This window comes from Paroedura picta, chromosome 6 (assembly GCF_049243985.1).
Source record: "Paroedura picta isolate Pp20150507F chromosome 6, Ppicta_v3.0, whole genome shotgun sequence".
Classification (NCBI taxonomy): Eukaryota; Metazoa; Chordata; class Lepidosauria; order Squamata; family Gekkonidae; genus Paroedura; species Paroedura picta.
This window is the reverse complement of record NC_135374.1, coordinates 123,235,406-123,259,839: the sequence shown is the minus strand read 5'-3', so window position 1 is coordinate 123,259,839 and position 24,434 is coordinate 123,235,406. Positions and strand designations below refer to the sequence as shown.

General features: G+C 48.7%; 1 protein-coding gene across 1 annotated transcript in view; it reads right to left on the bottom strand.

The window, feature by feature from the left end:
* The window catches only part of VWA8 (von Willebrand factor A domain containing 8), a 108,539-nt gene that overhangs the window by 11,732 nt on the left and 72,373 nt on the right, over nt 1–24,434 (bottom strand). Inside the window, exons 28-40 of the mRNA XM_077344080.1 lie at nt 23,699–23,837; nt 21,803–22,005; nt 19,725–19,838; nt 17,073–17,137; nt 16,836–16,961; nt 14,636–14,745; nt 13,025–13,179; nt 10,667–10,868; nt 8,650–8,731; nt 6,881–7,085; nt 4,677–4,785; nt 2,692–2,848; nt 1,938–2,046 (exon numbers count right to left, since the gene is read on the bottom strand). Of these exons, the coding sequence (XP_077200195.1) occupies nt 1,938–2,046; nt 2,692–2,848; nt 4,677–4,785; nt 6,881–7,085; nt 8,650–8,731; nt 10,667–10,868; nt 13,025–13,179; nt 14,636–14,745; nt 16,836–16,961; nt 17,073–17,137; nt 19,725–19,838; nt 21,803–22,005; nt 23,699–23,837 (1,776 nt within the window). The remainder of the gene's footprint in view (nt 1–1,937; nt 2,047–2,691; nt 2,849–4,676; nt 4,786–6,880; nt 7,086–8,649; nt 8,732–10,666; nt 10,869–13,024; nt 13,180–14,635; nt 14,746–16,835; nt 16,962–17,072; nt 17,138–19,724; nt 19,839–21,802; nt 22,006–23,698; nt 23,838–24,434) is intronic.

The window sequence follows — 24,434 nt, the reverse complement described above, 5'->3', positions numbered from 1 at the left end:
CCAAAGTACCCCCACCAGCTGGAACCAAGAGCAACGTGCTGTGAACCAAGCCCACCAGCAGGTCCCACCATGGGGCACAAAGGAGAGCTTCAATGAGTGCTCTTCCCCCAGTCCTCGTTCCAGTTACACTGAGGAATCCCTGGGTGGGGCTGCGCTTGCAGGGGGGTGGAGTGTTAGGCTGCAGTTGCACAGGAACATCACTAAGCCCCTCTTCCCCTCAGGGGCTGGCATTAGAGCTAGAGGAGCTGGAGCGGCCCATGAATTTTGCCCAGATGGATGGCAGTCTGTCATCGGGGGGAGCACTACTCATCGCATGGAGCCTGGGGGTTGGGACATGGAGGGGGGGGGGACAATGGGATACGTTGCAACCTATGGTGGTACCCGGGCAGCCTGCCCATTTGTACTGGGTTTTGCTTGGTTTGAGCAGCACAACCACAATGTGGACTGGGAGATGCGAGTAATGACGTTCTGTATGTGCGCATGCTGGGTGCCCCAGTGTGCTCTCAACTGTGCTCCACTCCACCTTACCGTGGTGGTGCCACTGCCCCAAGGTGGGACAGCGAGGGCAGGACTGGCACGGGAGGAGGAGGAGGAGGAGGAGGAGATGCTGCTGAATGTCTTCTGGGATCTCAGCAATGTATTTGAGGAAAGGGGGTGTGATAAGTTGCCCCCCTGCCCTAAGACAGACTGTTCTACTGAGCTTAAACAGGGGAAGCCCCTGCCTAAGGCCAAAATCAGATGGGGGGGGGGTTTGCAGAAGTTCCTAGACAAGAATCTGGCCTGTGGCTTTCTCAGGCTGGCAACACCAATGCTTTTCTCGAAAAAGAACGATGGCATCTTGAGACTGTGCATGGACTACAGGGAGCTTAATGTCATCTCAGCCTCCAACTCAGGAAAGGTTTTGGGTTTTGGACCATGAATCTTGCTACTGTGAATAGGCTCTGCTAGCGGGAGATGTTCTGCACCTCACGAGGGTGGGAAAAAAATGTCTTTGCAAAGCGTTGTGCAGACCTGCTGAGCAGGGCTTTAAACTAAGTCCAGTGGGGGAGCAAGATGTGCATTCAAAGCCTAATTCAATGAAGATAGCTGTAGATGGGAACCCTGCAGATTTAAAGGGAATGGCACTTATGCAGGGAACCATTCACGTACAGGAAAGTTCAAAAACTAAACCCCTGGGGCACTTGCATGAAGGATTATGATGTCTCTACATTCATGCACAGAGTATGGGAAACAAGCAGGAAGAACGAGAAGTCCTAATAAATGAAGGGGTCTATGATCTGAAACCTGGTGGGATAACTCTCACAACTGGAATATTAGGAAAAAGGAGTACAACTTCCTTAAAAGGGACAGACAAATAAAGAAGGGGGGAGGAGGAGCACCATATGTTAAGAATATACATACTTGTGAGGAAATACATTTGCCTGAGCATGGGAGTTCGGCTGAGAGTCTTTGGGTAAAAATAAAAGAGTAGGAAATAAAAGAGGCATTGTGGTATGTGTGTGTGTGTGTGTGGGGGGGGGGTCTGTTATAGCCTGGTCCTGTTCTCTGTCTATGCAGTTGATTCCCTTAGAAGTCTTAGGTGTGAATAATCACAGCAGAAATTTAGTTATGGGGACTCCCTGTTCTGTGTGATCACTATGACATCATCGCTGGCCCTAGTGGAAAAACACCATCACAACTCTCCACACCCAAAAAGACTAGCGGGGGGCTAGAGATTAAAATAGTGCAAAAGTCAGTTGACTTTAGTCTTAGCAAGGATTGTTGGGGATGAAGCATCATTGTTCTTGTATTTTATCTTAAAATTTTCTCACTGAAAGCAATCTGCTCAAACCTTACAGTTACACAGTGAGGGAATTATTTTTACGGTCCTCTTTATTTTTTCAGGCGCATTACAGGGAGTGAGCTGCTTTGCGAGGGGAAGGAAAGCCAAACGTTACCTGCAAACTGTCCAAAATGACTCTGAGCATCTGGACTTGCCGTCGAACTGATCCATAGAACTTCTCGTATGTAGCTGCATCATATTCACTCATCTTGATCTCCTTTAGCCTGAAAGAGAAAAAAGAAGAGGCATTACTGCAGGTTTAAAGGCTCCCATCAACATGCTTAGTAAAACCAGGCAAACTACGCGTTGTTGTTGTCAGCCGTTCGGTTGTGTCCGACTCTTGCCGATTCCATGGCTTAGCTGTCCCCACGATCCTCGATCCCGCACCGCCCCCCTCAGGTGTGCAATGTTCTGGCCGGTGTCCATTTTTATTGTATCTAGCCACCTGTCGGCCTGGTTCCCTTTTCCCACCGACCAATCCTAGCACAATTACATTCTCCCTTGAGTTGGATCGCATGATATGGCCAAAGTAAGGGAGCCGGAGGGTCGTGATTTTGCCTACCAGAGATAGATCAGACTTTGTATGCTGCATGTAGCACTTCCTCGTTTGTGACTTTTGCTGTCCCAGGAAGCCTTCTCCAGCACCAGAGTTCGAACGAATAGAGTCTTCTCTTGTCCTATTTTTTCATCACCCAACTTTCACAGCCATAAGTGGCCACTGGAAATACAATAGATCTAACTAATCTACACTTGGTAGTCAGGCTTCTGTCCTCGCTTGTCCATGTTCAGTTCAAGCTTGTCATTGCTGAGTGGTCCTGAGCAATTCCATGTCTTATTCCCATCCTGCAATCACCAGTATGACTACTGACCTCTGCTTGAAGGCCTTTTCACCCATCTCTCTGGCAGCTCTCTTCACTTCTTCAGGCACAGCGTCTTTCTCTGCCTGGGACACTTGGTACACCTTGTGGCCAGCATCCAGCCGGTATGGCCCCCCTTTGCCACCCAGGCCAGCAGTGTCTCTCCCGCCTGGAAGCGAATCAGGAAGAAGAAAAAGTTGAGTTTCAGAATAGGGCCAATGGATTTTGGAATGGATATCAGGCATATCCAGAGGACAGCAGGACGTCCAGGCAAACATCTCTGCAGATCTCAAAGACACCCCAAAGCTAACATAATATCTGTGTGGGAATGGCTGGCAGATCCAAAGACTCTTTTACTGTTCTTGTGTCTGCTTCTGAGGCACAGACAGCTATTTTACCCCAGGTCAATCTTCTGCAGGAAGTTCTTCTGGTAGCTATTGGGGGTGTGCATTTAATTCAAAATACCTGGGGGAAAAAACCCAACCCTCTCCCCCCAAAAAACACTTTAGTGGTATTTTTAAAGTATTTTTAAGCCAAATAAGAGAACTGTTATTGCAGAAATTATTTGAGTTTATTCAGATAACCCGAACAGCTGCTGCTGGGGAGAGATATTTATAGGGATACCAAGTTACTAATATACCTTTTTCAGCCCTCTCCTTTAGGGGTCTTTCTGCCTTTTGCTCTGGTCTACAGTGAAACAGGAGGGAGGGGGAAGGGGCATCTCTGCAGACTTGCTGGAAAAATGCCTTGCGGTTGTGCAACCTGCAGAATTGTTGCCGGCCTGAGCTGGGAAGTCCAAGTGGCAATCTGGCTTTCTCACTTGGCAAATAGGACTTCATTTCTGGGGGAACAGGGCTCTGTAAAAGTCTTTCTAGATGCTCAGCCTTGCCTGCAGCAGTAATAGAGGGCCAACATAAAAATTCCCTCCCCTGAGACTTGGCCCCTGCCTCAGAAATCAGGGCTGAATCTGCACTTACTTTGTTTATTCCATTGCGGATCCTGCTGAATCCAGATCAATTTGAACTCGGGTCTTCCTCTACCCCCCCCCCCCCATTGCAACAGAAAAGTGTTCTACATGTGATTAGGGAAGTTCAGAAGGTGGGGAGCCACATGCAGCAGGAGCCTCTTTCTTTTTTTTCTTGAAGGCGGGAGGGGGGAGGGAGAGGATTGGAGACAGCAGAGGAGGGCGAAAAAAACCAAGAGGCAAATCTCTATCGAGGGAAGTTAGGGCTTCTGGAGCTTCTGCTGAAAAAAGTTAGAGCTTCCCCTTTAAGGGAAACCTTGCAGCCTGGGAACGAGGAAGCCTTTGAACTGAAGCCTTGGCCAATTAGGGCTTTCCTACTATGGAAGCTCAGTAGCAAGCAGAGATCTGCATACTTTCTCATGCCGATTTTTCAAATATTGAGGTTTGTATCCACTCCAGGATATCACCGGGGGGGGGGGGGGAAGGTAGGGTCATTCCGGATCAATCATCCTTGTTGCAGAGAGAAAATTTAAACTGGACAAAATCAAAATGGAAATCGCATTCAGTGGAGACGGCTGGGACTGAATCCACATCCTGCGAGTGGAATGAAAGCTCCGTGCAGATTCAGCCCAGGTCAAAGCAAGGGGGAATCTTCTCTTCCACTGCCCCACATACAATATCTTATGCAACAAAACAATCCAGATTATATTAGAGAGCTACTCAGGCCTAGCAGCCGTAGAAAAGGTAAAGAAACTTTTAAACAATGAGAACCCCAAAACCACCCTATGTACCGCTAAATTCTGTGCTGCCGCCATTAAAATGTGCAAGAATTTCATAGGGAAATAAATCTTTGTGCATTTTTTATAATAGCCATATGTTCATAAATTTTATACAGATTGCTATTTAAATTGTGGTTTTATCGTTCTTAATTGTAAATGCATTCAACATTTTGCCTTGTGTTTTGATACCCCAGCATTGACTGCACTGGTTGAAATTACCATAAACAAAGTGTTGGTGGATCACAATCACTTACCTGTCCCACCTGCCCACGTGTTTCCACCAACATGAGGAGTATTGTCTGGATCGATCTTCCCATGCTTTGGGGAACTGGCATCTAAGCCACTGTCTCGCTCAATGGTTATCTGTGGAAGCAAATAAGGGAAAGAAGATAAATCATTGTGCCCCATTTATAAGATTTCGGCACAGAACAAATATGACGTGATCCTAGAGAATGGATGATAACACCATTATAAATTAACATCCGCGATTCTATGCCCTTCCATTAAGTAAGTAAGTGTTATGTGAGAAAACAAAAGGAACTTTAAAACCAAACAGTGTACTATATCCTTACCACTTAGTGACTCTAATATTTCAGCAAAACCACTGTGGGAGGAGCACGTCCAGGATCCGTTTCTGGCTTGGCCCGGCCCGGCCTTGGCCGCCAGGGGAGTTGCCACTCAGTCTCACAAGAACTCTGAGTTGGTGAGTCCGCCCGCAGAACTCTCTTCCCCGTTGAGAAAGGAGCAGGGACGCCGCGGCCTCCCTGTTCCTTTCTGCCCACCCCCCAACTACCCTCCCACAAACAGGCGTGTCAAGCCGTCGCCGCACTTTGCCGTCGCCCTTCACCGCCCCTCGCTGGTGCCAACCGGAGCTTGCCCATCACCGCCCCTTTTCGCCGGCCTCTACCACCCGCAGCTCCCCCAGCGCCGCTGCCCTTCATCACCCGTTGCCACCGCCGCCAGTAGCTCGCCTGCCGCCGCTGGCCTTACCCGGCCGTCGCCGCCACCATCCTTCGCTGGCCATTCCCCCTGACGCCCGAAGATCGCCCTTCGCCGCCCCCCGCAGCTGCTGCCCCGTAAATGCTGTGGCAACTCCGCCGCTCGGCCACGCCTGGCCGCCTCCTCACCTCGCCTCCGCCCTTCTGCCGCCAACAGTCAACACCTCACCGCCTCGCTGCCGTGCCAAGTCTGATCTGAGGCCACGGAGAAGGCCCCGCATCCTTCCACAGTCGGTGAGTGCTCGCCGCCGTTCTCCCGCCCCGGGAACACCCTGGCCGCCTCTGTGACGCGGCCAGCCTGTTCCCGCCGCCGCCACAACGCCCCTGCTCGCCCCTTCCTTACAGCCGTGGCACCCCAGCCCCTGGGAGAAGGCCCTGAGAGAAGCCAAATGGATTTTCCAAATGAGATACACAGGCGTTTAAATGAACTACGCTGTTTGACTGGATTTCCTAGTATGCTCCAGGAAGAAATGTTTGACTTTTTTCTAAAGATCTTTGTCTTTTTATTGTTTAAGGGCATCTTCCTTGCAGCCCGTACAACAGGTCTGCTTACTGAGACCCTGACAGGAATTTGATACATAGAGGAAAGTAAAGGGAAACCCCGAACACTCCTTGCCTGGAAAACCCTATGAGGGGCCAACATTCGTCAGCTGCGGCTTGATGGCATCTTCTACCCCCCAAAGTCTGGTTTGGGTAGCGCAGATCAATAATTGGCCAGCAGATGGTGCTGTTTCTTCTCTGCTGATAAGGAAAGCAGATGGCAGGAGCAGAGTAATAAACACCGTGAATGGGCTTACTGGGAAGCTTTTTTCTCACGACCTATGAAAAGTTTTGGATGAACTCCACTGGCAAAAGCATGTCAGCTGTTGCAGAAGATCTTGTAAACAGAAAGGCAAAATGGTCCAGAAAAGACAACCAGCCAAAACTACTTGGCTTTCTGCATCCTGGGACTAGGACCGCCCCCATTTGTTACAGGCAGGCTGCAGAAGACAAACAAGGAGCAATTATGGATGCGCTTCCTGTGAAGGAGAAGACAAAGACTAAAAAGCAGCTGCAATAAGGACATGTTTGTTGCACGCGTGCATTTTCACGATGGGCTTTCTGCAAGGATTGTGGCCCCCTGGGTTCAGTAGCTACTCTTCACTGCAACTGATGTTCATATCAACCATGTTTTTTCTTTGTATGCTTAGTTCTCTTTTGCTCTTTTAGGCCCAGTAGACTTCAGGCCCAGAGTATGTCTTCCAGCCACATTTCTTGGCTTCCACAACCAGGATTGGGAGTCACAGACATCAGCAGGTAGGGTTGTGTGCTTCAGACGTTGAAGCACACAACCCTCTCAGCAGGCCTCAGACTGGAGACCAAAGAATGAATGTGATGGACAGAATTTACAGGGTGCCTCCTAGCATCGAGCCTGCATTTTTAAGCCAAGCCTGGGAATCCCTGCTGTGACATCCTCTTACCTGCACCGGTCTGTCATCCTCCTGTCCAATCATGCTTCTCCATTCCTGGAGGGACCGCCTAAGGCTTTCGGAGCTGGTTTCCCAGAGCCTGATATGGCCCCCCATGTCTGCAGTGACCACCCCAGAATCGTCAAGCTTTGCCAAGAGGACATCAGTGTCAGAAATCATGGACAGCCACGAAGTGTAGGGAGTCAGGGACTTGGATCTGAGGAACAAAGAAGGGAGGCGCTTAACCGGGGAATCTGAAAGAGTGCAAGACCCGGAGCAGCCGTGGGTTCACCCCCCTTCACCCTTCTTTGACCCACGCTATTATTTCACCCAAGTAAGCTTCAGCGCTGAAATATGAATCCCTCGATGCTTCTTCATTACATGTGTAGACTGCCCTCCCCGAAGGCTCAGGGCGGTTCCCATAGAACAGAACAGAACAATACATCAAACTCACTGGTTATAATGAATGATGATGAAAGGTAACAGGAATAACCGCAATAAACAGAGGAAATAACATTCAACATAGTAAAGAGGCTCATGGTTGGTCCAGTCTGCTACATCATCATCATCATCATCATCATTCCATTTATTCCCCGCCCCTCCCTGGCCGGGTCCTGCCGGATTACAACGTCTTATAAAATCCCCATTAAAACACCCATTAAAAGACATCAAAAGAACCCAACATGGCGGAAAATCCACTCCCAACCCCGACAACTAGAGGGGTGGAGAAGGAGGTCTAACGGTGAACATCAGTGCAAGAGAGGGCAGTTCAATGTTATCTAGTTTCAGTCAACCTCAACCGAATGCCTAGTGGAGGAGCTCCCTTTTGCAGGACCTGCGGATCTGTTTTAGTTCTGTTAGGACCCTGATCTCCTCCAGTTGGAGGTGGCAGAGCGCAGAGCTCTGAATCTTTCCCAAGGTGATAGCAACCAATCAGAACAGCTCTTCACCGTGATGCAACTGGTTGCTTGGAGAAGACTAGGTCTTGGGGCTGCCAAATGACCCGTGGCAATCGACAGGGAGTCAGAAGGACTTACAGGTAGTGGGGGGGGGGGGGGGGCTAGCCTGGCATGAGAGTGACTTTGGAAGACAGCCATTGTGGGATTCTCTGGTATTTGGGCAAAAGCTCTATGGTAGAAGCTGTTTGTATCATAGAGTTTTTGCCCAAAAAGCAGAGCACCCTGTGTCGCTGATGATGTGATGATGCGGCCACATTGCTGGCCTCCCCCCACTGGACAGCTGGTCAATGGTAGGGGGCAGCAGCTGGAGCAGCTCTATTAGAGCTCCTTCAGAATACTCACAGAATGCAATATTCACAGGGAGAATTGATCCCAAGGCAGAGGCAGCTGGGGATGCTTCTAGTGATTCAACAAGAGCCTCTCTTTCGGCTGTCCCCTCCCCACAGGAGACAACAAATGCTTGATCAGGGCTATGTCACATGCATCTGCCTGTCTTTGTCCCCTGTCTATCTCTAGAAGGAAGGAGGGCTTTGGCTCCAGTCTCAAGGAGGTTCTGTATTCAAATAAATACAGCACAGTGTTGACTGGATGCTACCTTCTGCCCACATGGAAAATCTGGAAAAGGGCTCCATGTTCTCCTTGGTAAACAATACTGAAAGCAATCCAAAGAGGGAAGTGGAAACATTACAAAATACAGAATGAACTTTCATAGTACAAACACAACACGTCTGAATTGTTTCAGATCTGAAAGGAAGAGCCTATCGTCATGATATATAATATAGTCCAGTGGCTTCCAAAATCAAGAAGATAATATCCAGTTACCTGGGGACAGGTATATATTTAAGTTTCTTTACTGTCAGGTCTGTTATCTCCAAATATCCAGCAGCCTGAGGAGGAGTGACATCTGCAGAAAGAAATGTTGGGTAATATTTCACAGTTAACGGGGGATTCATTCAAGAAGTAATATTGGTGTCTCCCAGGAACCTTCTTCAAATGTCATATCAAGAGGAAAAAATTGAAAAGCAATGTTATAGAGGTTACCAATGTTGACAAAGAATATGAATGAAGGCTAATTAGGCCTCTTGGCCACCATCTACATTTGTCATCTAACGAACTATTGGGTGAAAGCACATTTGAAGAGCATTTCACAATGGAGGGCTTTATTGATCTATTATATTTATTTGGGGAGGTGGGACACTAAAGAGAGCTGTGCATGCACACAAACTGGTTTTCCTCTGGGCCAGCTAGTTGGGTTTTAAAGACTGGTGATCAGACAAACTCTCAGCCTCCCTTGGTGTTTCCCCGTTATTGAGTGAAGATCCTCTACACCAGGGGTAGTCAAACTGCGGCCCTCCAGATGTCCATGGACTACAATTCCCAGGAGCCCCTGCCAGCAAATGCTGGCAGGGGCTCCTGGGAATTGTAGTCCATGGACATCTGGAGGGCCGCAGTTTGATTACCCCTGCTCTACACTAAAACAATTAACTGCTAGAGACACAAGGCACAATCAACAGTCACAGGTGCACCCTTGCAGGATGTCATAAACTCTGCACAGAGTGCATCCAGACATGCTTAGCAAACATGTAAAGTTAATGCATATGAACTCAGAGGTCAGTACAACCCCTCCCCCCTTAACGTTACACTAGCTTTTTGTCTCTTGCAAATGCAGCCTCCAGAATTCCCTGATCAAGAAGAGAAAGGCACAGGAAGAGAAGCAGAAATATCCACATTAACATTTTCCTCCTTGCTCCCTGAAGATACCTGAAGAAGTGAGCAGTGACTCAGGAAAGCTCCCACCGTCAGCTGCATGGTTTTACATCACAAAATTAGGCTGGTAAAGAAGGCAATTTACAAGTGGAAGACCCAGAATTGATGACAAATCCCTGCCTTCACCAAGCTCCATTCCCAGATATGCAGCAGTTTCCCACCCTGGACCTGGCCACCTTCCCCCCTCCCATCCCCCACCAAGTGCCCAGGGGAGACTGGGCAACCCTACAAATGTGTGAAGAGGACGGCCAGGATGGACATTACCCCTCTTGACCTGACCCAATCTCCAAGCATCTGCTCGGCCCTGATATAATAGGGGCAACAGTAACAGCTGCCTGCTTCTGATGTCTGTCGGCAAGCCCCTGGAAATAGTCAGCCAAAAATATCCTCACATATGTAAGAGCTGAAAACTTTCTTATAAAAAAGGAAATCTGAATCCCTACGAGGGTTCCTTCTGCAGTCAGTTCTACGTTCCGAGCTCTCACGGAATTACAACATAGCTGGAACACAATATTTCTTATATAGCTGAAAGAATTACCTAAGCTTTCTACCAATTCATCTTCAGGCAGCTTAGAAAAAGCCATAAATCATAACATCGTTAAAAACCTAGACTGATCCCTCTGCTAAACATCCCAACACTAAAATAGCAACATTTTTTGAAACACTATAAATAATCAGTTAAAGCACCAGAGAAACAATAAAATAAAAAAGATGGAAAGGAGAAAAACATTAGCAGGTGTTCTAACAAAGAGTTGTCCTCCTTTCCAATCTCTTCCACACTCAGCTAGGAATCTTATAGCCCAATTTGATACCAGTTTATTCAGAAGTTTTCCTGCTTTCTTCCAGCTAATATGCATAAGTCTGTGGCCTAAATTAAGCACCTCAATAAACTCCCCTAAACTGATTTCCAGATGAAAGAGTTCTGTTCCCCTGGAGAAAATGGCTGTTTTGGAGAGGAGGACGTTGCACCCTGCTGTGGTACCCCCCCCCCCCTTCCCCAAAAGCTGCCCTCCCCAGAGCTGGCAACCCAACTTATAGCTGGTGCAAGACACACTTGAGGTTGCTGGGTTACCTTTGCTATAAAGGTCTTTCAGAGGCACATCTCCAGGAGCCAAAACTCTGACCACCTGATTGGCAGCCGTGAGAGTCACACAGTTGATTCGTTCTGTCGTTCTGCCCTTACTGGGCCTTACAGAGTAAAGCGGACCAGGAGGCAAAGGCTGGCTCTTGCCCAGAGTGGAGCCTCTCTTCCAGCTGTAGACTTCATTGGGGGACTGCGGAAAATGAGGAGAGAAACAAAAGAGAGTAGAGCACCTGGTGGTGGTGGTGGTGGTGGTCGTAAGTGCCATCGAGGCACAGATGATTTATGTGACGCTGGAGGATTTTCAAGGCAAGGGACGTTCAGAAGTGGTTTGCCATTGCCTGGCTCTGAGTCATGCCACTAGGATTCCCCGGAGGTCTCCCATGCAACTACTAGCCAGGGTCAACCTTGCTTTGCTTCTGGAGATCTGGCAAATCAGGTCCTGCACCTGGTCCAGGAAGTCATCCATCATCTGGCAATCTATCACATTCCAGTCGAGTTCCCCAATAAACGGCCGCTTAGTTGAAGAAATCTCTTTATGGGAGGGTTAACAAAACAGGTATATGAAACTCCTTGCTGAAACTAAAGTTAACCGAAGCTCACCTGGCTTTAAGGTTATTCCCAAAAGCCCACCTGGCCCCTTCCCTGAGCACTTTTGGGCACCAAACCCAGATGCAATAATTCACAGTGGCCACACTACCAGCCTCCAAAACATAGCAAACCAAGGAGGAAGATAGACAAAAACCCAATGCATGTAGGGAGAGTGTTAGAAAAGGTAAAGCTCAGCATGAGCTTAGGCTAGCAAGAAATGCTAAAACCACCAAAAATTGTTCTTTAGTTATATTAAAAGTAAGAAAAAGAATAAGGACATGTTAAGACCATTGCGGGGACCAGAAAGTGACACTGTAATAGGTGATGAGGAGAGGGCTGAACTGCTCAATTCCTAATTCTCAATCTTCTCTTGGGAGGGGAATTGTGCTCAACATGGCAAAATCATTTCACGTGATGAGGGGTGGGAGTTGTGGCCCAGGATCACTGTAATGGTTGTCCATACAGTTTCTTTAAATCCTCAGGGCCAGATAAATAGCATCGAAGGGTACTAAAAGAACTTGCAGAACTTGCAGATGTAATTTCTGAGCCACTGACTGTTATTTATGACAATTCCTGGAGAAGGTTGGAAGTGGGCAAATGTTGTCCCCATCTTCAAGAAGTGGAAAAGGAGAATTTGGGTAACAACCCATCAGCTTGACATCTATAGCTAGCAGAATTTTAGAACAAACCATCAAACAGTTGGTCCTTGAGCAGCTAGAGCGGATGGCTGTAATTACTAAGAGTCAGCATGGCTTTCTCAAGAGCAAGTCATGTCAGACTAGTTAACTGTCACTGAGGGAATGGTTCTCTCTGAGGTTTCCCGTGTCCCCATCTTATATTTATATAGAACAGAGGAGTCCAAGTGCACAAATGCAGTACCTGCAGGTCTTTCTCTCCCAGTATGTCCCCAAAGAGTGCTGCGGTCTATGGACAGCAGGTAGGTTAGTTGGAATTGTTTTAATGTAAATTGTGATCTTAAATATTACATCTTAATGTATTTATGATTTGATGTTCCCAGCACTGAGCATTATGGCAAGGGCGGGATTGAAAAATAAAGTTTATTTATTTACAATTTATGACTGGGTCATGTTTATGGTTGTTCAGGTACAGTGCAGTCCGAAATAGAGTGACACTCTTCCAAAGTCTTAAAGGTAAAGGTAAAGGTATCCCCCTGTGCAAGCACCGAGTCATGTCTGACCCTTGGGGTGACGCCCTCCAGCGTTTTCATGGCAGACTCAATACGGGGTGGTTTGCCAGTGCCTTCCCCAGTCATTACCGTTTACCCCCCAGCAAGCTGGGTACTCATTTTACCGACCTCGGAAGGATGGAAGGCTGAGTCAACCTTGAGCCGGCTGCTGGGATTGAACCCCCAGCCTCATGGGCAAAGCTTTCAGATGGCTGCCTTACCACTCTGCGCCACAAGAGGCTCATTCCAAAGTCTTAAAGTGGGGTTATTCAGGATCACCACTGGACCATTTGTCCATGCTTCTTGGCCTTTAGTTAAGAACCAAGGAGCTTGGTTCCTCAGACATATCAATCCCTGTTTAGTTGCAGGGGTCTGACCAGACCAAAGACAAGGATGGAAACAGCCCAATTGCAGGACACAAGCTCAGAACCTCTGTCTTTCAGTTCCTAAGCAATATTATTATTTATTTTATTTAAATGGAAAATGTGTAGCCTGCTTTTCTGCTCTTACAAGGGATTCCAAGGAAGTGAAGGACTGCCAAATGAAAGAAAAATGGAGGATGTAGCACCTACCCTGAGTTCTGGAAAGCCTACCACAAGAGTGGCGTAATTCTGCTCATCAGAGAGCAGTCTGTTGGGCGAGCTGATCTTCTGCCCAATGGCTGCACTGAGGTTCTCTGAAGAGAGCGGGGCACCAGCAACGGCTTGCAGCTCCACAACTTCCGAAGCTGGGCAAACATAAAGTGAATAAACAGAAGTGGTTTAATGTCACCCAAAGAAGGAAAGCAGGAAACTAGGTAGGCAGGTTGACAAGGGCTGTTCTTGTTCAGGAGCAGCTGGTCATACTGTGCAAAACACAGGAGCAGTTCCTTTGAAACTGACCACAACCTTCAAAAGTTGTGAAGTTGTCCTCTGGCCACTGGCTGTGGTCTGAGGAAGCCGGCAGTGCCTCCAAGGCATCATTTTTGCACTCCATTTCATGCTGCTGTGAGTGCATTCAGGAAACCTCCTTGTAGGAGACATACAAGTAAAGTTTTTATATTGGCTATTTTAAGTATTTAAGTTCTCCGAACCTGTGTGCTGTAGTGGTTAGAGCAGGGGTAGTCAAACTGCGGCCCTCCAGATGTCCACGGACTACAATTCCCATGAGCCTCTGCCAGCATTCGCTTTTGATGGCCTTCAAGATTTGGCCACTGTGTGACACAAACTGCTGGACTGGATGGGCCATTGGCCTGATGCAACATGGCACCTTTTTTGTTCCTAAGGATGGGGCACTGATGGTCTTATTCTTGGTGCTTGGGGGGCAACAGTGGGAGGGCTGGTGGACCTCTTGATGATCCTGGGATTTGGTGACTGTGTGACACAGTCTGGATTGGTCCATGGAATCGCTGGATTGGTCCATCATGGCCCCTCTCGTGTTCTTATGGTTAGCTGGCAGCCCAGTCAGGACCTGGGCTGGCTTCTTCACTGCAGGAAGGTGAGGAGGAAGAAGCTGCGGCCGGGCTCCACCCTTCGGGTGGAGGGAGGACCTTATCCTGCCCAGAGAGGTCCAGACCCCTTGCTCAGGTTTCGGCCACCTTTTCCCTGAAGAAGAGCAAACAGCCAGCCCAGAGTGCGGGTCTTGTTCTGTTCCTGAAGCATCAGAGATCAGTTTGTCCTTCTTTGAGATTGCCACACTTTCCCAAGGTTGGCATCTCTAGCAATGTGTGAAAGTCATATGGGAAAGAGCCTATCTAGAAATGTATTCTCTACAATAAAGTAGTTAGAGAAGTCTCAGTTTTGCTTGTTGTTTTCTTACCTGTACACACACAAAGAACACAAGGCTTCTGCGTAGCTTTTAGCCATTCTGCACTCTGCTAATTATGGGACTATTCCCCTTAATATTTCCAACAGTTCCAAGCCACGTGGGTTTTGAAGGACATCTTGAATTGGGCTCTCATGTCCTTTTTACTCACATGGCACTAAGAACTTGGAAAAATAAACCCTCTTCACAAGCTGGAGTCTCAGTGGATCAGGGACTTGAACTCCCCCAAGACCAGGCCCAAAGCTGTGCTCTCCAACTCACAGTGGGAGGCTGCCAGGGTCTCTTTCAAGCATCCTTCTTTCACAGTCATAACAAGGCAAATCTGAGCAAGGGGAGACCTGGAGTGCTAAAGAGCAAGGCCATGCAGCCCCTCCCCGTACCTGCGGTTACTCCAAATCCAGCCTCCGCCGGCTCCTCACTCACGGCATATAAATGGAAAACAGGACTCTCTTCGCATTCCATGTGCACAGGCTTCGCCAAAAGATATTTCCTGGAAATCATTATTCATAGCTGGTGTTAAACTGCTAAATGCTACAATCTCCTGCCCACAATTATGGACAGATATTTACTGAATGCCATTGTCTACAGCTCCATTCCAAACCATAAGAATATCCGAAGGATCCTGTTGATCTTACCAGTGGTCCATATAACCCAGCATCCTGTCACACAGTAGCCACCCTGCTCCTCTGGAAGAGCAATAGCAGGACAGAGAGGCCAAGGCTGGGTCCAGAAGAGCCCTGCTGGATCAGACCAGTGTTCCATCTAGTCCAGCATTATACCTCACATCCAGTTCCTCTGGACGGCCAACAACATGGCATAGAGGCTGGCACCTTCAAAAGAAGATCAGGAGAACCCTGTTGGATCAGACCAATGGTCCATCCAGTCCAGCATCCTGTCACATGTAGGGGCCAGCCAGTTCCTCTGGACAGAGAGGCTGAGCCCCTCCCCTGATGTTGCCTTCTGGCACTACTATCCAGAGGCTTGCTACCTGTGAATGTGGAGGTTCCCTTTAGTCCCCATGGAAGATAGCCACGGAGGGTCCCATCCTCTGCAAATCTCTCTAACCTCCTTTCTAAGCTGTCTGTGGGCATCCCTCTGGCAGCAAATTCCACGTTTTAGTTGTGCTGCATACAGAAGTATTTTCTTTTGTCCCAAGAGCTTCACTGGAACCACCACAGCAAGTAACATCTGTGCACAAGCAGTGTTGGAGGGGACATGGCTTTTCCACACACTGCAGCTGTCCTTTTCCCTAGAAACAATGTGGGGGTGAAGTGAAGACTCAGCCGTGTTGCCCTCCCTAGCAGAGTCAGAATGAGGCCCAGGTCTACCCTACAGGGCCTTCCAACCTTCCGTCTCTCTAGTCGCAGATGCGGTGAGCCTGTTTCATCTCAACATGTTTTACTTGTTACGGAAGTGACAGGCAGAGGAACTACGTTATTATGTTACTTAGCCAGTTTTGAATCTAAATTAAGGACACAGTCCAGCCCAAACATGATATCCCCTTGGATCCAGGGAGAAGCAAGGAAGCAAATATCCCACTGAATTTGTTACGGCTTTAGAATCGCTCATCCATCACTGAATCCTGCCTCAAACTTTTTTTTTAGCGTGGGGGGGGTTGACAAAAGGTTGACAAATATTTCTATATATTTGTGCCCAGAAGAATGGAGGAGCTTGTTTGCCAGAACACTCACAGAGCAGCAGTCTCAAGGTTAACGTCTGCAGACATTCAGCAGCTTAACAAAGGATTCAGTTCCCATGAACACAATTAACCTTTATTTTTGTACAGAATGAAGTGTGGTTAAAAATGGCTAAGTAGTGGGCTCTCCCCTTCACTTTTCAACAAAGAGTGTCTTTGCTATTTTAATCTTGGCAAAGGCCCATCTATGAACTCCCCACGAGCAATCTCCCTCCCTCCCTCCCTCCCTCCCTCCCTTCCTTTCCTTCCTTCCTCCCTTCCCTCCTTCCTTCCTTCTTTCCTTCCTCCCTTTCCTCCCTCCCCTCCTTCCTTCCTTCCTTCCTTCCTTCCTTCCTTCCTCCCTCCCTCCCTCCCTCCCCTCCTTCCTTCCTTCCTTCCTTCCTTCCTTCCTCCCTCCCCTCCTTCCTTCCTTCCTTCCTTCCTTCCTTCTTTCCTTCCTTCCTTCCTTCCTTCCTTCCTCCCTTCCTCCCTCCCCTCCTCCCTTCCTTCCTCCCTTCCTCCCTTTCCTCCTTCCTTCCTCCCTTTCCTCCCTTCCTCCCTTCCTCCCTTCCTTCCTTCTCCCTGAATCTGTTTTTCCTTCCTTCCTTCCTTCCTTCCTTCCTTCCTTCCTTCCTTCCTTCCTTCCTTCCTTCCTTCCTTCCTTCCTTCCTTTATACCCTCACTGTGACATCCCAGGGCAGTGTACATAGAAGCCGTGGGAATGGGAAAGTACCTTAAAACATCAGCCATTGTGGGAACAACTGTGCCAAGAGAGATGAAGGTAAAATGACTAAATGAACTTGTCCCCAGACAGCAGTTATGACAGAACATCTTGTCAATCCCAGAACATTTATGTTTATAGGTCAACCACAAAACGATGCACGGGGGGACTCTGTTTGACCTACTGGTTGGTCTTGCTTTCCACCAGGAGCCACTGGTCTTCGGCCACCAAAAAGACAGACTTGAGGCTGACTGGGAGCGAGATGCGGTGAGCACAGCCCTCCAGGACATTGAGAACAACAAGGTGGCAGCTAGAAAATAGAAAGGTCAAAAAACCAGGATTGGACACGGGCTGGTACCAAGAGAAGGGCATTTCTCAGCCCTGAGGGGAGGACGTGGGAGAGGGCAGCCCCTGGACTCACCCTTCTTCTTGGTAGAACACAAGCACATCTTTGTGGGAAAGCTCTTTGCACATCTTATGTCTCTTCTGCAGAAAGCAAATGGCAAAGTTAACCATCTCAAAATACTGCAAGATTGTAATCGTTTTGTCCCTTGGTAGAAATACCAAGTCCTGGCCTGGGTAGCCCAGCCTAGAAGCAAAGGCTCAGTACTGGATGGGAGACGGGCCAGGAAGTCACACACAAGGGCAGGCAATGGGGAAGAAACACCTCTGAGTGTTTGTTTCTTGCCCTGAACACCCTACAGGGACACCGTAAGTGGGCTGCAACCACAAAAATACTCAGAAAGGAAAAATACTCAAACACTTAGCCACGGTATAAAAAAGGCGCTGCAAGTCAGGCAGCTGCCTTCACAGCGAATCATCTCCTCTGGCTGCCATTCTCTTGGCCTGAAGGAACCCATCATGGCACTGAGCCCCCTGCCAGGTGGAACTGGTAGCCCCACCAGACACGGGATGACCACCCTGGGTTGGCTCTGCCACTGAACATGACACCAGTCCTCAGTAGGATGCTCTGTACTGGTGGGGCCAGCAACCAGTCTCTTTGAATTATTTCTTTGCACAACTGGGAAGTATCTGCCAATAATTACTAACAGGGACAGTTTTATTTCTCCAATGTTTTTGTGAACTACAACTGAACTCAAAGGACTGATTAGCTGTTTTGGCAAAGAATTAACATATACTATGACACTGTTTACATTTACATTAACATATACTATGGCCAAGAGCCTCTTGTGGCGCAGAGTGGTAAGGCAGCAGTCTGAAAGCTTTGCCCATGAGGCTGGGAGTTCAATCCCAGCAGCCGGCTCAAGGTTGACTCAGCCTTCCATCCTTCCGAGGTCGGTAAAATGAGTACCCAGCTTGCTTGCTGGGGGGTAAACGGTAATGACTGGGGAAGGCACTGGCAAACCACCCCGTACTGAGTCTGCCATGAAAACGCTGGAGGGCGTCACCCCAAGGGTCAGACATGACTCGGTGCTTGCACACGGGATACCTTTACCTTTACCTTATACTATGGCCACTGATTTACATTTTCTATATATCTATACTCTCACGATTCTTGTTCCATTTTCTCTGAGTGACTGCCCAAAAAACCTCACACCTTGAATAAATCTGTGTTGGCCTTAAAGGTGCGATTGGACTCAATTTTTGTTGTGCTCATATTTAGCTTCCAGTCCACAAGTACCCCAAAATCACGTTCACACACATTGCTCCCCAGAAGTGTCTCTCCCCTCCAGTATGCTGCTTCTCATTTTTGTGACCCAGATGTAGATCTCTGCACTTCTCCTTATTGAATGGCATCTTGCTTTCATTGGCCCCCTTTCCCAGCATGTTCAGATCTCGTTGAATTCTATCTCTATCTTCTAGGGTGTTTGCTACTCCTCCCAATTTGGTGTGGTCTGCAAATTTTATGAGGATTCCCTCCACCCCCTGATCCAGATCATTGAAAAAATGTTGAAAAATACCAGGCCTAGTACCAAGCCCTGTGGCCCCCGGCTGCTCACCTCTCTCCACTCTGATGAAATAACATTGACAACCACTCTTGGGGTGTGGTTTCTAGGCAGCTCCTTATCCATCTAACCATACAAAAATCCAGTCTACAGTCCTTCAGTTTACCCATCAGAACATCCTAGGGACCCTTGTCAAAAGCCTTCCTGAAATCCTGGTAAACAACATCCACTGAGTTTCCATTCTCTAGTAAGCCCATCCAAGAAGGAAACCAGGTTGGTCTGGCAGGACCTAGAATCCTAGAATCATAGAGTTGGAAGGAACCCCCAGGGTCATCTAGCCCAACTCCCTGCACTATGCAGGACACTCACAGCTACCTGCGTACCCACAGTGACCACAATTTGATGCCCAAATGACCCCCCCCCCAAGAAAAAAAAATCTCCATAATCCAGCCTGGCCTGGAGGGAATTCACCTCCCATCCCACAGTGGTGATCAGCAATTCCCTGGGTGTGCAAGGAAGGGCCACAAGAGACAAACCCTGGCACATCCCTTCCTGCCCACCCACTCACCATCTGCCTAAGGTTTACAATCAGCATTTCTGTCAGATGGCTGTCTACCCTCTGCTTAAAAACTTCCAAAGGAGGAGAACCCACCACCTCCCGAGGAATCCTGTTCCACTGAGGAAGCGCTCTAACTGTCAGGAACTTCCAGATGTTTAGCAAAAATTCTTCTGAATTAATTTCAACCCATTGGTTCTGGTCCGACCCTCTGGGGCAAGAGAGAACAACTCTGCTCCATCTTCTCTAGGACAGCCACTCAAGTATTTGAAGATGGTTATCAGATCACCTCTTAGTCGTCTTCTCTTTGGGCTAAACAGACCAAGCTCTCTTAATCTTTCCTCATATGACTTGGTCCCCAAGCCCCTCACTATTTTCCGTTTTGGTAGGAGCTCAAAAAACAAACAAACAAAAAAGCAAGTGCAGCTTGCTTCCGATGCCAGAGGTGTGGACATGCATGAGGGTGTGGATAAGGAGGCCTGTGTGTCCCTGCTTGTGGGTGCAAACAGGGCGCTGTGACACATCACTGCTCCCCAGGAAGCCCCTCGGCTCCTTCGCCTGCCACCCCCCGTTTTGACCCAGCCTGGTCCTGCTGGGATCCTCCTCCCACCTCCTCTTTGCTGCCCCACCAGGAAGACCGTCGAGGAGCCTGGTGCGTCTCTGGCGACAGCAGAAGTTGCCGTATAGTGTGGGTGTTGGTGTCCAGCAGCAGAACGGCGTTAGTCTGCAAAAAGAAGGAACTTATTTTATGCTCCCTCGTGGCACATGCCAAGGTGTGCAGCAACGGGCAGCAGCCGAGTCCTTTGCAGAGCTTAAGTGGATTCCACTTTCTTGGGAAGGGCCAGTGGGGTTCCCACACCTCTACAAGGAGGCGGCTCTCAAACACATTTCTCGGTTCACTTTTCTCAGATGCTCCAGCGCCTGGCATGAAGTTAGGCCCCCATTGTAAGAAAGCAGGGGAAACAGTCTATGAACTTGAAGGCGACAGCAAAGAAATAAGCAGATGCCTCCTGCAGATGCCAACTTTAAAAGTTACTGGGTTAAAAATGAGGGTGGCAGCTGGAGATCCCATGGGATTACGTCTGATCTTCAAGCAACAGAAATTTGTTCCTCTGGCCACCCCCCTCCCCCCCCTGGAATTCTCCAACCCAGAAAGGGCAACCTTTGTTAAAACTCTTCCATGGATGCTCTAATTCCAGCCCCTGAGACGTCAGGAAAGGATGAACAGACTTCATCTCAAAGGGCCCCAATCAGGCAGCCCCCGCAGCTCCAGTCCAGGCCAGACTTGCCATACATTTTGCTGTAAAAACTGCTGGGGGGTGGGGTTCTGGTACTCTGTTATCCCGCATTAGCATGGAATCTTCTGCTGTTCCCAAATCTTTTCTAATCCATCACCCCACCAGAGACCCTAATTCTGCAAAAGCACTTCAAGAAGAACAGCAAAGGAAAGGCTAAGATTCTCCAGGTTTCCCCGAGGCATAAAAGCAATCCTGCCCTCTCCCCCAGTGTGAAGTTCACAGAGTCAGCGGCCGAACAGCAAGGCACTTTTCTCCCCAATCCTAGTCGCTAATGGTTCCCACATGCGCCAAGCGGCCAGGGGAGGGGGGAGAGGCATTCATTGGGTGAGTTAACACAGGATTCTGCGTCACCAGCGAATCCTCCCCCTGGCAGCCCTTCAAGTGGGCTGGGGAGAGAGGCTGCGCGGGTCTCTTGCTTCTGTGAGGTTTATTTTTTACTGGGAGACAAGAGACCTCTGCGTGACCCGACCTCTCCAGTGCCTGGATTCTGAATACTCAACAGATGTCACAGACATTATTTGGAAGTGGTGCGCTGTTATTTTTAGCTCCTGCAAAACTTCCCGTTCCTTGCCACAGTCTGTGCCTTTGCCAGGGTTTTCCTGCCTTCAAATAAACTGTGTTCAAGCAAGTATTTAACTGTGATTCAGGGGAAGGGAAGCCAATACCTGTGCCTCTGCAAACGAGAAGGACAAGCTAAATATTGACATTCGACATAGTTCTTTGCTGCTTACCATTCTCTTTGCCTACAATAAAGCTTCCCACGCGTAGTTTTCCTTTTCGTGGCCACTCTCCCAGCATAGCCGACTCACAGGGTTATTGTGCTATGCTGCATTTCTCAGACAGATTTATTTTTACGACTGGTCTTTTCTGTGATCCTGGCTTTGATGGAACGCGAGTGGAACACAAAGGAATCAGGGCCGAGGAAAGAGGCTACACCAAAAGACAGCCAGTCATATTGCCCAAGGGCTGGCTCAGGTGCTAGATCACGGGTAGTCAAACTGCGGCCCTCCAGATGGCCATGGACTACAATTCCCAGGAGCCCCTGCCAGCATTCGCTGGCAGGGGCTCCTGGGAATTGTAGTCCATGGCCATCTGGAGGGCCACAGTTTGACTACCCTTGTGCTAGATGTTTGGAATGCAGCCAGATGGGATCCAAACATCTGGCGCAAAACATAGGGTGAGGCCTTCCCCCCCCACCACCAAAAGCAGGAGTCACCCAACTCCTCTCTCCTGCAAAGCCCGGAAGGTGAGCTCACACCTCTGGGTGCTCTGTCCACCCCACAGACAGCACCTAATGCAGCCGAATGCGGGCAGGAAGAAGGGCAGCGTCGGAGGGAGCTCATTTCCGGGTGAGAATCGACTGCCCGGGAACAGGAAGTGTCTTTCCTACCTGCTCTTCGTGCAGAACGACTTGTCCTCGGAGCGGACCTCCCAGCGGTGCCACAGTCACAAGAGGTTGCCAGATGTCTCCCGCCGTCCGTGGGAAGATATCGTACAAGTCCACGTAGTAGCCGGTTGCACTGGACATCTCCATAAAGTATAAAGACACCGGGTTGCATGTCGCCACATAAAGGGAGTTTTCGGTGTCATTCGCTTTAAAGAGGGGCAAGCAACAAACAGATTCAATGGAAATTCAAGATTTCTCTGTGTTGAAAAGGTTGCTTGGGGACTAAGGCAGTTACTTCGACTTTACAAGAAGAACACATTTCAGTATGGATTCCAGTGGGTAGCCATGCTGGTCTGAAGCAGCAGAACAAAGTTTGCCTCCGGGGGCCCCTTTAAAGAACAGCAAAGTTTCATTCAAGGGATAAGCTGCCGTGTGCCAGCCTGCTTCTTCAGATACCTAAGGAAGAGGGCATGCACACAAAAGCTTGCACCTTGAATGAAGCTTTGCTGGTCTTAAAGGGGCCCCTGGACTCCAATTTTGTTCTACATTTAAATATACTTAATCTGACATACCCATTACACATCCAGTGCTTTTGAAACCAAGGTGGAAATGCACACACATTTTGCCATGATATCACTAAGTTTGAAAATTGTAGAAAAAGAAGAGTTGGTTCTTAGATGCCACTTTTCTCTACCCAAAGGAGTCTCAAAGCGGCTTACAGTCGCCTTCCCTTTCCTCTCCCTACAATAGACACCCTGTGAGGTGGTTGAGGCTGAGAGAGCCCTGAGATCACTGAAGAAGAAGAAGAGGTGGTTCTTAGATGCCACTTTTCTCTACCCAAAGGAGTCTCAAAGCAGCTTCTAATCGCTTTCCCTTTCCTCTCCCCACAACAGACACCCTGTGAGGGAGGTGGGGCTGAGAGAGCTCAGAGAGAACTGGGACCAGCCCAAGGTTGTCCAGCTGGCCGCATGTGGAGGAAGAGGGGGGAATCAAGCCCAGCTCTCCAGAGTGATTCTGACCGAGGGAGCTCAGCCTCTTAACAGCAAAGGGAGCTCAGCCTGGGCTGGAGTGCAGCTGTTTGCCTGCAGGCCCCTGAGCCGACCCTCTGCAACTATTGCCTTGAGCATGAAAGGGGCAAACTCAACATGAATGCAGCTGGCTACCTGCTTGTTATTTAAAGACAGGAGCCTTGACTCACAAAACCTGATATCTTTAACACGAGACCGGACTCAGTTTTTCCTACTGTTACAAAGATGGCCACCCACCAAAACGTAGAAGCAGAATAGACTGCATTAGAAGGTAAACATTCCAGCACAACTCAAAGAATATCTGACCCCTGTCATTAGTACGAATCATTTGAAGGACACAGAATCAAACTTTTAGATCTGCCTGGGCTCCGCTGGAGTAATTTAAAAGGGCCCAACTGGTGGCACCATCAGCAGCCACCCCTGCAAAGGTCTGATGCCGCTGCAGGCCACTACGTGGAGCCTCTAAGCCTGTAGAAGAATTATTCTGCAATGGTGTGCAGTGGACAACAGCAGATGAGACCACGTACGTGGACTTCTTGCAAGGAGATGGCTTTTATGTAACAAGCAAAACAATTTTATATTGTCATGTGTTGTGCACATGCAGTTTGATAGTTAAAGGAACACCTCAGAGACCCAGAAGATTTTCAAGAGACAAAGTCCCTTTAAAAAAATACCCTCTGATGCAGGGGTCATCTGAGGAAAGGAGTGCTGACTCTGGAAAGCTTATTTCCTGAATATCATCTTGCTCTCTGAGGTGCTCCTGGGCTCAGTCTTGGCCTTCCACTGCAGACCAACATGGCAGCCCTCCTGAAACTCTCTCCATGCAACATGGTCTTATCATCAGCTCAGGAAAAGCAAGATTCCATTCTACCTTGAGCCACAGCAACGTCACACACGAAATTGACTTCATGCAAAGGCAGAGACCAAAAAGCACGTTCTTCTGTGAAACTCAGGGACCGGGCTTCATGCCTCTCCACGGGAAAGGCATGCACACTGAAGTACAAGGGACCCTAAAAGGAAGTGAAGAGAAGTACCCTGAGGCTCAAGTTCTTCAGCAATCTTTGCTACTGGCATCGTTAAGGGCACACCTGCATACAATTCCCCCCCCCATAGGGTGCAGGAAATCTCTATGAGAGAAGTCAAACATTGTGGAGTTGTTGTCAAAATCCTTGTTTGTATGATCTTGCCATATAATGCTTTTTGATCTGTTTCTACATGTTTATGAGTTTTGACGTTATATAGAATCATAGAGTCGGAAGAGACATCCAGGGTCATCTAGTCCAACCCCCTGCAGAATGCAGGAAATTCACAACTACCTGCCCACCCACAGTGACCCCAATTCCATGTCCAGATGATGCCCCACCCCAAACAACCAGAAGAAGAAGAGTTGGTTCTTATATGCCACTTTTCTCCACCCAAAGGAGGCTCAAAGCAGTTTACAATCCCCTTCCCTTTCCTCTCTCCACAACAGACACCCTGTGAGGGAGGGGAGGTTGCTCGGTCAGAACAGCTTTATCAGTGCCATGGCAAGCCCAAGGTCACCCAGCTGGCTGCATGTGGGGGAGTGCAGAATCGAACCTGGCATGCCAGATTAGAAGTCCGCACTC